The 16,448-nt window shown below is 38.9% G+C and overlaps 1 protein-coding gene across 2 annotated transcripts in view; it reads right to left on the bottom strand.

Moving 5' to 3' along the window:
* Positions 1–16,448, bottom strand: part of LOC149316427 (choline transporter-like protein 5) — a 231,355-nt gene that overhangs the window by 35,257 nt on the left and 179,650 nt on the right. For both annotated transcript variants that reach the window (XM_089515462.1, XM_089515463.1), the window contains exons 5-8: positions 12,880–12,964; positions 10,637–10,756; positions 8,388–8,448; positions 1,534–1,657 (exon numbers count right to left, since the gene is read on the bottom strand). In XM_089515462.1, the coding sequence (XP_089371588.1) occupies positions 1,534–1,657; positions 8,388–8,448; positions 10,637–10,756; positions 12,880–12,964 (390 nt within the window). The remainder of the gene's footprint in view (positions 1–1,533; positions 1,658–8,387; positions 8,449–10,636; positions 10,757–12,879; positions 12,965–16,448) is intronic.

Consider the following 16,448-nt stretch of genomic DNA (forward strand, 5'->3'; position numbering starts at 1 on the left):
AGTAATAAATCTACTTTGTTAATTGTGGCATAGCTGCATATCTATATTTATAGTTAAAGGTGTAACAATGTTAAATGATATCTAATCACATTACTCCCAGTAATCATTATATTACAAGGAGGTGCTTGGAACTTTTCCTTCTGCTTTTGATGTAATTCATCAATTTGCCATATCAATTCAACCTGGGAAACCTGTAGTAAATGTTAATTAGTTTCAGACAACCCAACTTCAAACAATGGTTTAAACAGATGCTTGTTTGAAATTAACCATAGCTAAGATTAGCCAGGGAAAGCTAGTGTGGTGTAGTGGTTTGAGTGTTGAATTAGGATTCTGGGAAATCAGAGTTCAAATGCATCATCAGCCAGGGTAACCTTGGGCTAGTCACATTCTCTTAACCTCAGAGGACATCAATGGCAATCTCCCCTCTGAATGAATCTTGCTAAGAAAACCCCCATGATGGGTTCACCTTAGGGTCTCCATAAGTCAGAAATGACTTAAGACACACAATGAGATTAGCCAATATTCTGGCTGGTATAAGGTGACAAGCTCTATTGAATGAAAACTGGAAAACAAGGGATCTTATGTTCTTTTCTCAGCTGCATGTGAGGAGGAGACAAGAAAAATGCACTAGCCTAGGGGAAAGCTAGGCCCATTCATGTCTCATTGAACATGATAGTTAGTGTAGTATCCAAATACAGCAGAGTTCAATAAATATATTCTCTGACATACTGTCATGTGCTGAACTTATTGCTCTGCAAAGTTACAGGTGTTAACAAGTATTTTTTGCCATACTTGGAGAAAAAGGATACATAAAGACAACCATTTAGGGAACAAAGCCTGTCAACTGCTGGAAGAATGTTTTACCCTTAAGCAAGTTGAAACCAGTATATATATTTTTTAAAAAAAAGTTAATTCTTGACATAAAGAAACACTATATTTTACATGAAATATTTTCTTGCACAAAATATTTGTATACTTTATGTAATACAATGTTTTTGCACAAGTTAAATTTTCATCAAAAATCCTCAATTACAAAAAAATCAAAATCAAAAATCAAATCAAAGAATGTATACAAACTCTCATAATTCCACATTAACTAGGTGAAAACTTTAAATATCTTGTTTTCAATATGTGAGAATGAAATCAGCCAAGATTTACATTCCTAGCATAAACACAGATGAATATCTGTAAAGGCTGCTTATATATTTAGGTCTTAGAATCTGTAGTTGAAATATTGCCAGGAGACCAGGTAATGGCTGACAAATTAAGCACTTCCATGCCTTTCATTTCTTTGCTTTTAATTCCCCATATTTGAAAAAAAGAAAAAAAGTACACCATGAGCAAGTTATACAAACATGAGTGTGATGTAGCTGAGATAACCAAATGAAAAGTGTGAAAATCCATCTTCTGTTTAATCTGGGGACAAGTGTGCTCTAAAAAGAGCATACAGTAGAGCACCTAGGCAATCAAATTATCATCTGACAAAGAGATTGGGCAAAGTAGTAAAAGCAAACAAACACACATAATCCATACTTTGCAGCTTCCCTGAGATCAGTTACATTCCTTGTTTTTCCTCTTCCATCTTTGAAAGTAGTTTGATTGGCCACCGTCAGAACACCATTTTTAGTGGAGAAATCAGGAAAACATCTCTTAAGAACTGTGAAAACAAAGAAGTGATGTGCCTTGTTGTTATATAATTAATCCTCCATTTACATCTTATATTCAGTTCAATAAGTGCTCCAACTTAATTTATGCTTTTATGCTTCTCTTTAAAACTATCTTAAAAATACAACCAATATTATGGTACCTATTTTGCACCTATCCCATTTTGAACAGAACTGTTACAGTGGGCCCTTGGCATCTGCTGAGGTTTGGTTCCAGGACCACCTGTGGATACCAAAATCCATGAATGTCCACGTCCCATTATATACAATGGTGTAGTAGAATGGCAACCCGTATATAAAATAGCAAATCAAGGCTTGCTTATTGGAAGGTTTTTTGTGTGAATATTTTCAAACCGTGGTTGGCTGAATGCAGAATCTTTGTATACGGAGGGCTGACTGTACTTATAGGATGGCAACCTTTTCGCTAAGGACAAAGTAAATATGATGTTAAATGCATAATGCTTTTAACATACTATTGTTGTTCCCTTTTTAAAAAAGGAAATCATTTCCCTTGCAGAAGCCAGTACTACTGGCTCCTCAGCAAGCTTGTAATTTGTTCCTCCACTGCTGCCATTGTGAGGAAAATCCCTCCACTGGGAAGATATCTCCCATTGCAAATGATATCTTCCCATGCACAGCACCTCCAGAAGGTGGAGTTTTCTTAAGATTACATCAGAGGTGGTAAACATTAAATTCCCTTTCCTTGCCTTTTATCATCTGAATAATTGTCAACTCTTTTCCTAACTGAAAATATTAGTGTTTAAATCAGAAGTGGCCAAAGCAGTCTTTCAGATGATGTTTGATTGCAACTCCCAGCAGCCCTAGCTAATGGTGAGGCATACTAGAGGGCTGCACCCTTATTTAAAGCCTGAATTTTAAACAGAAAGATAGATATTCTAGTGGTGTTAAACCCATTCTTTTATACAAAGCTGTGCTAGTTGATACTGGTAGTTCCATAATATTGTCTGCAGGATCCCCCCCCCCCCTCTTGAAAATACAGGTGGCAAAATCATATTCACTTTCAGTTACATTGACTTTGGGCCAAAATCCTTACAGCTTCATGTGCATACAATGTACCAGCATGACTAAAACTATAAGCACCATTTCCCCAATTTTCCTCCCTTCCTTTGCACTCTCCATGACCTTCTTGCCAGATGACTCTCACTACCACATTTAATGTCTTACCTGGTACTATTTGAAAAACATTTTTAGTCCTCAAGCAGCTTTTTTCCTAACAGACTTGTACACATTTTGGAATGTCTTTTCTTTCCATCTGAACCTCTACTACCCACAAGTCTCTATCATCAAGTTAGAAAATGGCACTAACACATTCTTGCCTTCCTAATGATGATTGCCACTGCAACGATTCCTTAGTTTGCAGAGCTCTGGGTTTCACTGCTTGAAATCATGGTACCTATTAACTGCACGCAACACATAGGAGAGAGAAAGAGAGAGAGAGAGAGAGATGCAGAAAAGGGAGAAAGGACCTCACTGGTCCCATGCAAACATTCTCATAAAACTAGAGTGGAAAGGGGAAGTAAAGAAAGAAAGGGAGGGGAAAGATCAATGGATGAAGGAAGACTGATTCTAAGTCAAACTTTAGCAAGCAATAGCAATTGCAGGAAAACAATTTGCAAATTAACCAGAGGAAAAACAGAGAGCAGCAAAAGTCAACACAGTCTTCAAGTATCCTGCTTTCCTGTGGCATCCACTCACTGCACTGTTAAAGGGCAAGGTAAAGAAAAATAGACCCCTTGCATTTTTTTTTTTTTTTTGGTCCTGTGCCAATAATGATGTAACCAGAGGATCCTTAGGTGCTTGTGCTTTTCTTCCCTTTCATCCTCAGTTCAGAAGCATGTTAAATATTTTTTTTTCTGTTTCAAAAGCCACATGTGGGCACCAGAATTCGAGTGCATATTCACATTTTATTTTATTTTTAAAAACCCTATGAAATATAATTTACTTCATATAAAATGTGAAATTGACAGGACTACATGCTTTGTATACAAGGCCAGTTCTTTGTCACACTAGGAGTAGAATAAGAAGTGGCCAAATGATATGGAAATGCAAGGTTGCACATCTTACTCCAGGGCACTAAGGGCTGGCTGACATCTGAGGGAGGCATGTGTCTTGTTCTGCATTATCTGGAGGAGAATGCAGTAACTTGAACACTGAGGATGACGGTGAATTGTGGAGGGCCACAGCCTCCTTACTGAGATGAATATCACACTACACTGTAATTGCTACGGCTGCCTCCTGTGGAATTCTAGGAGTTGCAGTTTGGGAGAGACACTTAAAATTCTTGGCTACAATTCTAAGACTTCACTAAACTACAAGCACTACTAGGAGTTGTGATATGGGGAAAATGTACAGTCACTATTCTATCCCATTGTTCTGCACAAAATAAGTATGGCACTGCTTTTCAGGCAATGAATATAGGGTCTGTACAGATGGGTGCTTTGCACTGGCCTGGGCCCGAACTAGGGGTGCGCAGGGGCTGAGCATTTATATGCTCAGCAACCCTACCACGCACCCTGGCTGCCATCCTGGTGTGCGCCCATCCATATAGGGCATGCATGGCGCAGCGCTCAAACAGTACCGCACCATGTCATGCAGACATCATCATGGCTTGCGGCCATGCCAATGGCACCTCACGTGTGGCCTAAAAAGAACACACCAGGCTGCGGCATTTGGTTGCCATGGTCTTCATTCCTTTCTCCCAATCTGTCCAGCCCCACAGTCTCTCAAGAATAACTAACCCTTTCATATTGGTATTTGTGCCACCAAATCAGTTGTTTTTTTAGTGATCTGCTTTATGTTGCAACATTATGCATTTTAACTGGTTATCCAGAAAAAAAATCATATTCCATTTTATGAATGGCAACTAAAATCCACCTAGTTCCAGATACAGGAGAAACAGAGCCAACCCACCCATTATTGCTATTTTATCTATAATATCTCACCTCTTCCCTCTACTTTTGCCCCTGCTATCACCTCCCCCATCTCATTTTGGCTGCATCTGCACTGCAGAAATAATGTTTTTATATTTTAATGTTGTGAGCTGCTCTGAATCCCAGTTCTGGGGGAAAGAGCAGGATACAAATAAATATGATATGATATGATGCAGTCTGATAACAATTTAACTGCCACAGTTCAATGCTATGGAATACTGGGATTTGTGATTTGTTGTGGCACAAGAGCTCTCTGACAGAGAAGGCTACATGTCTCACAAAACTAAAAATCCCAAGATTCCATAACATTTAGCCTTGGCAGTGAAGGTGCTATCAAACTGCATTATTTCTGCAATGCAGATGCAGCCCTGATTTCCCTTTTCCCCTACTGCTCTTGCCTTGCAGCAGTAGCGCTTTCTCTTGGGTGCTTGCTTGTAAAGTGGCACTGGTAAATTTATACAGTCACTGCCTTTTTAGCAGACAGGCAATGGTGTAAAGTGAAGCAAGCGGTGGAGGGGAAGGAAGAGATGATGAGAACTGCAGCACTTGATGCAAGGGAAACTGCACAGATGCATGGTGACACAAGATGGGGGCTAGGGAGGGTAGGGCATGCAAAAGTGGGTGCAAGGTGTAAAGAAAAGGAGGTGTGGCAGCATGAGGTGAAGAAAGGGATCAATAAAGTGAGGAATTAAGGCTTCAAGGGCAAATAGTGGAACACAGAAATCCAGGGTGGGAGGCATTGCCATTTGTATCAGAGAGCTCTAGTGCCATGACAAACTACAAATCCCAGGATTCCAAAGGATGAAGCCATGGCAGTTAAAGAAGTGGCAAACTGCATTAATTCTTCAGTGTGGCGGCAGCCTTAGATTATAAGGAAGCGGATTCAAACAATGATAGAGAAATTATAAACTCTTTTTTAAAGGACCATTTCCACATTTATTTGCCTTGCTATGGGTGTTCACCCACACGTATGTTTTACTAAGTTAAATGGATCTAAACACATAAGTAAACATGTATTTGTTGTGGTTGTGTGTCTTCAAGTCATTTCTGACTTATGGTGACCCTAAGATGAACCTATCATGGGGTTTTCCTGGCAAGTTGCTTCAGAGGGGGTTTGCCATTGCATAAATAATTTACTGTCTATAATTATATTTATTATTTATATTATTTTTATTAGGTATAGCATTTCCTTCTGCAGCGTATACTACAGCAGGAAAACAAAACAGCTGTGAAACCTAGGATACAGAAAGGATCTACATCAAGGAGAAGTGGAAATAAAATTTGAAAAGTTGGAGAAAACAGGTCTGACATGCTGGATTCAAAGGAATATCTTTCAGAGTTTTTAAGGAGGTAGCTCTGTTAATTGAGTGTCTAGCAAGACTAAAAAAAATATTTAGCAAAAGCTTTTGTGGATTTCAGCCAATTTTCATCAGATGCCAGGAATCTTGCCACAGCTGGAACATATTGGTGGGAAGATGCAATTAGCGAGGTGAAAGGGAATGGAAAGTACAAACATTTCTCAGCACCTCATCTGGTCATCAACAAACAACTGGTTGCTTTCACAGCAATACTAGCATGAGTGAACTGATTAGCATGTGAATTGTGTGAAAAATTGAATAGGATGAATAAAATTAAACTAGAAATCTTTTTAATTATGATAAAATATTCTGAAGGAAATAACACCTTGCTTTCACCTTAAAATTACACTTTATGTTTTTACGTTTCTCTGCATTTTGCCTTCAGAATAAGATGGCTGTAAAGCTCAGGGTCTACCTGTGGTACCATCATGGATCTGTATCTTGTTTTCCATCAGTAAAATTATCAATGGCAAAAAGTAAATAAAATCAAATTAGAGTGATCTGCCAAGAATATCACAGGAAGTGGCTATGCTATCGTTGTTGTTTTTAGCTGTCCTTGAGCCGATGCAGACTCATGGCGACCCTGTGGATGAGACATCTGCAAGACTCTCTATGCTCCACTGCTCTGCTCGGGCCCTGCAAAGTCATGCTTGTAGCCCCCCGATTGAGTCCAGTGTTCTTTCTTCTACCCTCTAACTTTCCTAGCATTATTATTTTCTCCAGTGATGCCTTATCATCATGTGACCTAAGTACAACAGCCTCAATTTGATTATCGGAGGCACGGTACAGACTGCCAAAAAGCAGTGTACCAACTCCAATATTAGAGTTAGGGAGCACACACCATTACATGCTCCCTAACCCTAATATTTACTGCGGCATAATGGTGATGCCCTGTGTACATGGGCACCACCACTATGATGTCACGACCGTGCCATGTCCAAATGGTGCAGTGCGGCGCAGGGATGTAGCTAGGATTTTAGGAAGGGGGGGGTTCCAGACTAAGTGCCACCATTATAATGGGGCTTGGGTGCGGCGGCGCAGCTGCACACACCATTCATTTTTCTAATGGAAGGGGGGGTCCAGACCCCAAGAACCCCCCCCTTGGCTATGTCCCTAAGCAGCGTGACATCTTCACGCCACGTCAGGCCACTTGTGGAGGCCTAACAGCAGCGCTGGAAGGAGCTCCGAAACGGAGCTCCTTCTTGGGGAGTGTTTCATTCCTGCAGCCACCAAACGGCTACGGGAACGAAGCCGGAGGAAAGGGGCCGAGTGGCCCCCTTCTCTCCTGGCAGTGGCTCCCCGGGGCATCCTGGGACATGAAGCCCCAAGGACACCCCTTTTCGGGACCAGGGAGAAGCGGCATTTTGCCGCTTCTCCCTGGTCCCGAAAAGGGCTGGATTGGAGCCTTTGGGCTGCCACTGTGGCTGCCCTGGCTCCAATACGTGGCGCAAAGGGGCAGCTGCAGGCCGCCCCAAAGGCGTGGTCTGTATCCCGCCTTAGCTTCCAAGGAGAGTTCTGGTTTGATTTGTTCAACGACCCATCTGTTTATCTTGTTGGCTGTCCACAGGATCCTAATCACTCTTCTCCAGCACCACATCTCAAATGTATTGGTTTTCTTTTTGTCTGCTTCCTTTACTGTCCAGCTCTCACATCTGTACATGACAATGGGGAATACAATGGCCTGGACAATTCTAACTTTAGTACTCATTTGTATATCTTTACTCTTTAGAATATTTTCTAACTCCTTCATAGCTGTCATACCCATTCCTAGTCTTCTTCTTTTTCCCTGACTGCAGCCACCACTCTGGTCAATGTCTGATCCTAGGTATGGGTGTTCTCTATTTCCTCATTGTCTAGATTAAATTTGTGTATTTCTTGTCATTACTGTTGTTTTGTTTGTACTCTACCAGGAATGTACATAGTTACACTGCATGTTTGCCCTCTCCCCATTAATCCCTCCAAGGTAGAGAATCAATACCTAGCCATAAAACATATTTACTGAGAAGTAGTGATGGTCCGAAAACACATGGTAAATTCCATGACCTAGCAGGAATTTGACCTTGTATCTCTTTGTTCTAGGTCCAACACTTTAAGCATTACTTTCTTTTTCTCTGATTAGTTGTTACTATAAAAATAGTGCTATGGTTGAAACATTTTGTTAGGAAAAATCAAACAACTAGTGGGTTCAATATGAGTAATGAAAATTAGAATAATTCATATAGCACAACATGCAAATTAAATGCTTAGATTTGAGGAACTGAAATATAGTAACCCTGTCCTATAATCCTGATATTATGTGTAAACTGAGTTCAATACTACCCAAGGATTAGAGTGGACTAACCTTGTTAATATCTGAATATGACAGGAAGACTGTGTGCACTGCAAGAATGATATATGCTACACAAGGTACTTACAAGGCCGACTTGGAATGATCATGGAAGGACAATCTTCATCACGCATAACTTGGGTCACAGACTGGAAATCAAAGGAAAAACATCTGAGCAACGTACTATTTCTAATTTTTTCCCCTCTTAAAACCCCCCAACCCTGAGCAATATTCAACTTTCAGGTCATTTTGAAAATAAAACATCCTTCTAAATTCTTTGATCGAAGCCTCCATGGAGCATTCAAATGAGAAAAGCATGGTACCATGCCTCTGTGGCATCCTGCTAACAATGAAAACAGAACAGCAGGAATCAAGACATGCCTTTGAATAGAAAATGCTTCAGCAGGTGGCTTTGTCCTTATCTCAGATAGAATAAAATTATCTTTTAACACAATTAGCATAATTAACTTAAGGCTGCAATCAGGACACAGTAAGGGGTTTTCAGGATGAGAAGAATATTATAGCAGGTTTTAATTTTAAAAACGAAACAACTAAGTTGCTTCAAACTTATGGTGTGAGTGCAAGGTTAATTAATTAATCCCCAAGACTAATATGCTTTCCCTTATTCCATCAATCAAAAGAGAAATAAACTCTTATGCCTAATCTTATATAAAATCATTGGAAACAATACTCCTTGGACTACATCCCTTAGAATTCTCTTCCCGCTGGCCGTGCTACATTGGGTTTTCAGGAAAATATCCCAACAGCAGTACTGAATTGTATCTGCTAATTCATATCTAACTTTCTGAATACAGTTGCTATTCTCTACACCACTGCCTCAAAATGAACTTTTCTAGTGCTGGGCCAGCCCAGCCCAGTCACATAGCCTTAATGCTCTCCTGTACTTTCTCCTTGTAGCCACTATTTTAGAAGTATCTTTGCCACATCCCACCAGGCAAATGAGTATACTAAAAATCATAGCACCATCCAAAGCTCTAACCACTTTACATTTTGATTTATATAGAGAGCTGTTCCTATAAAAGGCTCTGTAGAGAAACCACTATGGTCAGTTTTATCTTCTTCAACGTGCCCAGCCATCATGGCAATAAAATTTGGGGGGAAACAAGGAGAAAATAAATGCATTCCCAACAGTCTGGTAAACTCTGTCCCCACCCTTGTCTCTCACTCTGCATATGGAGGCTGCAAGGTGGACATTAGGGGAAGAGGCTCAAAAGTGGTCAAGGGATGCTGGGGAGAAATATAAAGTGATTGCATCAGTGAAACGTTTTCTAATTGCTGGACTAGTGGTGGTAAGAGAGAAGAGTGTGTATATGTGTGTTGGCATGGGGTATATGTTTGTGCATCTGTTGAGATAAAGGAAGGGAGAAAGATTTTTTTGAGTCAATCTTGAGTGATAGATAGAAAAAAGTTATTTTGTTGAACTACCTAATTCAAGAATTTGGTGCTTAGACCCTTCCTTTGTTTTTCTACTTAAAATCACCCAATCATTTAAGAAACATTCACCCTCATTGACATTGATGGGAGAGAAAGTAGCTCTCTCAGCTTAATGCTTGCACACCATTCCAGTTCAGGGGGAAAAGGTGGCTCTAGAACCACCCCCAAAGAACTCTATTTTCAGTTACATCACTTGTAAGGGCACTGTGGATGATACAATGGATATGCTGGATAGGCAACCACACAGGGTCAATTTTTATTCCCATGTCCCCCTGTTCCTATCAGCTGCACTGGTTAACATTACTTCTGGTTAACATTTTAGGCTGGTTTTCAGGATGAAAGGGGGTGGGAATTCTGGGGGAAAGGGTAATGGAATTAAACTGTTGCATTTACAGCTGGTTTCTTCTCTTTTTGAACATTTTCGGGTGAAAAATTATCTGAAAAATCATCCCCAAATGATCTGAATGTTTTTTTTAAAAAATGGGTGTTTATGAGGTCTTGTGAGATTGATGGTGTACTTCAGGAGTCAGAAAGTAGGATCTAGGACCACACGGCAATGAACTGGTCTCTAATGGTAGACCTCACTTTTCCTGTGCAGAAGATAGTTGACAATGTCCAGTGGTCCCTCAGTTACCGCCCTGGGAGCTTAGATTTGCTCCCTTAAAATATAATACTCTGTGTGTGTGTGTGTGTGTGTGTGTGTGTGTGTGTGTGTGTGTGTAAAATACCATTTTAGTGCTAAAGTGTACCAATAAAAGACTCTTCCCCTTATCCAGCCCTGGCTGTACTGAAGTTGACATCACTTGCATTAGGAGTAACACATCTCTATCATCCATAATGTAAAATGAAAGGTAATAGAATGTAATATCTATCTATGCTCACCTTCCGTGGTTTATTAAAGCCAGGCTTGCAAAATTGTCTATAGTACTCCCAATAGCTCCTGTAGGAAGACTGCATTTCTATGTAAGTTGCAAACCTGTCTGGGCACTTAGAGACACAAAGCTTTAAGACAAGAAAAAATCACATTGTTCAGAGCAGCACTGGAAGATGAGAAAGTTATGTTATCAAAGCAGCTAGACAAGAAAAAGTGTCATCTGTAGAAACACTTCATTTTATCAGATTGCCTGCTTAGCACAGCACTTAGAAGTAGACACAGTAATTTTTCTCTCCCCTTCACAGTCTCTAGATAAACAAGTGAAAAAAGATGGTTGAGTTTTTTTCCATAATGACACCATCTTCCCAAGACTTTCTGCCTGGTAGAAATATTAGATGTTTAATTTTTTAAAAGTTTTTTAATGAATTACTTCAACCAAGATTTTTTCCAACACAATATTTTTTTCTTCCTTGATCCAAACCACCTGCAAAGGCATTAAGGGATATCAATGCAACATAGCTTACTTAGTATCAAATTGATGGTACATGAATACCAGTCAATAAATCCTGGTAGTTAAAATGGCTTGACCTCTTATAAAGGACCTTGAGTACAATCCACTTGCTGTTGTCATAGCTCAGACAAAAGCAAATTAAACTTCCACTACTTTAAGTACGTACACAGATTGAAGCTAGGGTAGAGTAGGCTTTGTTATTACTTTAATTTTTCCTGAAATCATAATACCTGAAAATCAAATGACACTGAATCTTATGGGGGTTAACCTCTGGTCTCAAAATCTATTGCACCTGCAGAAAATTACTGAAATGGAGAAGGGACATTATACAGTATTTCATAGGTATTGCTAGGGGACATGTTACATCTTAATGCCCCACATATGACCTCATTTAAAGAGATTTATTTTTCATCCTTCATAATATGAATCCAATATTTGAGGACATCAAAAGGTTTGTATCCAGTACATTTATCTGTCTATCTGTAGGTTTGTTTAAAGTAACTCATTGATCTATAGTTCATTTGTAACATTAAGTTACAGTCAGTCTGCTGTATCCATGGATCTTTTTATCCATGCGTTCAACCATCCATGGCTAGAAAATATTTTTTTTAAACTATAAATTCCAATACGTAAACCTTGGTTTTGCCATTTTATATACTATGCCATTGTATTTAATGGGACCTGAGCATCCATGGATTTTAGTATCCATGGGGAAACTTGGAACCAAACCCCATAGGACACCAAAGGCCCACTGTAATTTTAACCACGGATATCAATTTGACTGGATTACAGAATATGCCAAAATTACAGATCATATGGTAGCAACAGATACAATCAAAGGTAACATACATAAGCTTAAGTTCCCATGTACTCTTTTGCATGTCCACTTCTAGCAACCACCTCTCTTGCAACTGCCTCAAAAATACCTTCAAGATACAAAGGCCCCTGGATCGGCAGTCAGTGGAGAAGACACCATAAGGAAATGTTGTCATTTCCAAGTGTATATGAGCACAGGCACTTTGTAAAAACACAGAATTGTTATCTAGCACAGTACAAAGCTATCATGTTGTTAACAAGGTCCCTAGAGCTGTAGCTAATAATCTTTCAAAAAATCTGGGGTCAATACTGTAGTACCATAAATTTGCTATAAGCAGCATCAGCCAATTATTTATTCTCTTCCACTCTAATAAGAGAAACAGAGAGCCAGCATCCAGGAAATGATTTTTCAAGCCAAAAGGTGGTGTAAATAAGGAAAAGCAGTGCAAAGAGACAACAATGAGAATGCTGTTAACTTCTGAATGTAAACTGATACAACTTCTGGCTGTCAGAGGAATTACATATTTTCCAAAACTTCTTTCTGGAAGGGAAAAACCCTTTAAAATAATTCAAATTATTTGTTTTTCTGAGAACAATAACACGGTACAGATATTCACACAGCAACATACCCAGTAATAATTTGACAGCACTCAAAATATTTCTTCCCCCCACACCTTTCAAAACATTGGCAAAAGTCATATTCAGAATGGTGAAACAATTTTCTTTTCCATCTTATTGCACTGTCTTAAAAATATTAATTGGGAATTTCTGGGTAAACATGGTGATGCAAACATACATAGTACTTACAGCCTTCATTATTATTTATTTCCACTATATAGAAAGCAAGTAGTAATTCTAACAGTTTTATCTTAGAAGTAATTATGCCAAGAGGAAATCTATGAATTTTGAATACATATTACATACCTGTGTTGTAGGGCACTGTAGGTTTATTAGCACTATAGGGCTGGCACATTTCAGAATGTTAAAATAAAACAAAATTGTCTTGTTCCTAAAGAGGAATTGACATAAAATTATTACCTTATGCCTAGTTACAGCAATAATTCACAGAATGTATGAATAATATATATCCCATACATAAAATTCAAAAACCATGGCAAAATTCAAGGTACTCACTGAGACTAAAGCTGTATCTGCATTGCAGAAATAAGAGTTTGACACCACTTTAACTGCCATGGCTCAGTGCTATGGAATTCTGGGATTTGTAGTTTTGTGAGATATTTAGCCTTCTCTATCAGAGATCTCTGACAAACTACAAATCCCAAGATTCCATAACACTGAACCATGGCAGTTAAAGCATTATCAAACTGTATTATTTCTCCAGGGCAGATGCAGACTAAGAAATTTAAAATATCATGTGTTCTTAATTCATGCTAGTACCTATCAAGTCAAATTCTGGTGAGGTCGATATGCCCTATGCGACAGCTCCCAGGTTGTGCTCTAGCCAAGTGGTTACCAAACTCTGGCCTTCTAGGTATTTGGACTACAGCCCCCAGAATCCCAGACCACTGGCCAAGATGACTGAGGCTTCTGGCTGCTACAGTCCAAGACACCTGGAGGACCTGAGTCTGGGAATCACTGCTCTAGCCTATATTTTATAGCTGAAATCTTTCTCACCTATTCAGGCAATATTTTGTTGTTCAAGCAAACACACACACACACACACACCTCAGTACAAAGAAGTTGTTGGAATTTATGTTAATCACAAGATGGCACTAAAAATCAATCAAAATTTGTTTGCCTGTGGATTAGATATTTTCTGTCATTAGTACAAATATGGTTTATACCTGTACTTGTGGGAAAACAGAAAGTGCATTCTAAAGATGACATGTAATTTGAAAGGCAGAAACAAAGTTATTGCATTCATTTCTGTTTATCTTGTCCAAGGAATAGACAAAGGATAAGGCAGACTTTCATTAGCAGCTGCACTGTTCTGAAAACGTGGAATTAAAGGACCATTCACACATTTTCCCATTCCAAATGGAAAGACAGATAGTGTATGAGTTTGTGAACATTTTGCTGATTTTCTGCTTTCTACAGATTCTGTCAATGAATCACAACAACTATGTGAATTGAGAAAACTCATAGTAAGGGGCTCAGCAAACTGCCCCTAAGAAGCGACTCCGTGCCACCCCTTTCCTTGCCAGATTGGGGCTGTGGCAACCACATGCAGCAGCACCGATCTGGCCTTTCAGCAGTGCAAAAAGAAGCTGCAAAAAGCAGTTCATTTTCATGCCACGGAAAAGGTGCCCTAGTGGTAGCAGTGACTTTTGGACACTCCTTTGGTGCAGCGTGTTTAAATGGAGTGCCGTGATGGCCCCCCTGCCCATGTGGTTGGGTGCACAGTGTGACACTGGCATGGGGGCAGCCGATGTGTGCACGCCAAGCCCCCACACTGGCATATAATACCAGTCTGTACAGGCTATAAGTAACAGAGACAAGGGCTCATCCGAAGACCTACTTTGTGGTTATGATGGCATACAATAAAATATTCTTAACTGCTACCACTGAACCTGTACAACTATCTTATGGAGCTCTTTGGATAGTCCGAGAACTATTACATTTTGGCCCCAAATCACTTGATAGATTGTTGTGACCAGTTTACATGACAGCAAATGATAAAAACCTTGGATCCACTTTGATGCCAGAATTGAAACATTTTCAAGAATCTTTTGGTCATAAAGTTACCATTTTGCTCCAGTAAATTGTTGTTGTGTGCCTTTAAGTCATTTCTGATTTATGGCTACCCTAAGACCTTATCATGGGGTTTTCTTGGCAAGTTTCTTCAAAGGGGGTTTGCCAATGCCATCCTCTGAGGGTGACTTACCCAAGATCACCCAGTGGGTTTACATGGACAAGCCTGGATCTGAACCCTGATCTCCAGAATCTTAGTACTGGGACTAAAAAAGTTCCATGTCATTTTAAAAATTAATTATAATGTAGAAAAGTAGAACTGTTGTGCAGATTTACCTTTTTAGAATAAAACCAAATGTATTTGAATTTTACTAGTGACTAGCTTCAATACAACATTTTAGGAGAAAAGTGGATATAAAATAAAAGAAATGAATACATAAATGTAACCAGGACCCATGGTTAATTACATTCAGGCAGTGGAAAAATTCTAATTTTGTACAACTTTGGACAACACATTATCCAATATCTACTTTATTTTGGAGCTGAAATGGCTGCTAGTTTTTGATGTGAATACAGGGGAAATAGAATAACTATGCAGAACAGTAAATACCAGCCATATAGATTTATCTTCTTTATAGGTCATCTGCATTACATGCTGGTTGTACAGTCCTCTGAATGCAGAACAAATTTAGGGCTTATAATATGGAAGTTAACAAATAGATGGATTACCATATAGAGAGATTTCCTAGAGGACTTCTGGTGGTAATACAAAATGGAATTAATTCTACATTATTGTAGTTTAGTCCCTGCTTTTTCAAAACCTATGAACACTGCTGCCTTTTAAAAATATCAAATCTTCTAAAATATTTACATGCTGTAATATTTGTTGAAACCAATAGAACATTTATTTACATTTTATTGCAGTATGCTGAGGCACTCAAATAGCAATAACAAAAAGATTAGCATCCATCTCCAAATTTAATTTCTCTCCAGGCATGAATTAGACTGTAATTCACTAGAGCCAGCTTGTGGACTTAACAAACCATAAATCTCTGGTCTGTGTCAGCAATGGACCTGTATGTTGGGTGTCAATTGACAATTTTATATGAAACTTTTTTGTTTCTCACTTATTTGTTTCTCAAACATACCTCTGCATATCCTTATAATCATTTAAAATATGTATTTACTGAAATGAATTAAAACATGCAAATCTCCCATGAAAGGACATACAAAAATACATTTCAGTTCTAATACTGTGTACAGTTACATACATAAAAGTCTGAGTGAACATAAGGTACAACTTCTGTGTAAATAAGAACAGAATTATAATATTTCACACATACCTCATATACTTAAAATGCAATATTTTGAATCTGACTAATTCATATACTGCACTCCAAGAATCCTCTTATTGCCATACATACAACAGAAACAGATGCTTTCACAGTTTTTAACACAGCATGCAGTCCCAATAAAAAAGGAAGCCTAATACAAACAGACTTAACAGCATCAGTGACAATCAATGTCACCTGATACTAGCATGAAAGGTAGTATGTTAATTCAAAATAAACACTCAACATTGGTTTGTTTGAGAGACTGTGGGCAATTGGCTTAAGGTAGGGGTGGTCATTTGGCTGTATTTGGAAAGCAACTCCCAAGTCCCAGTACAACCAGTGGTGAGGAATACATATTTGATAAGCTGTAATGGTATTATGAGAAGACAAGACTCATTAGAAAAGACAGTAATACTTGGTAAGATAGAGGGCAGTAGGAGAAAATGAAGACCCCATTGTAGGTGGATAGACTCAATCAAGGAAGCTACAGTCCTGAATTTGCAAGGT

This window comes from Sceloporus occidentalis, unplaced genomic scaffold (assembly GCF_023333645.1).
Source record: "Sceloporus occidentalis isolate IW3139 unplaced genomic scaffold, rSceOcc1.0.p SCAF_3, whole genome shotgun sequence".
Taxonomy (NCBI): domain Eukaryota; kingdom Metazoa; phylum Chordata; class Lepidosauria; order Squamata; family Phrynosomatidae; genus Sceloporus; species Sceloporus occidentalis.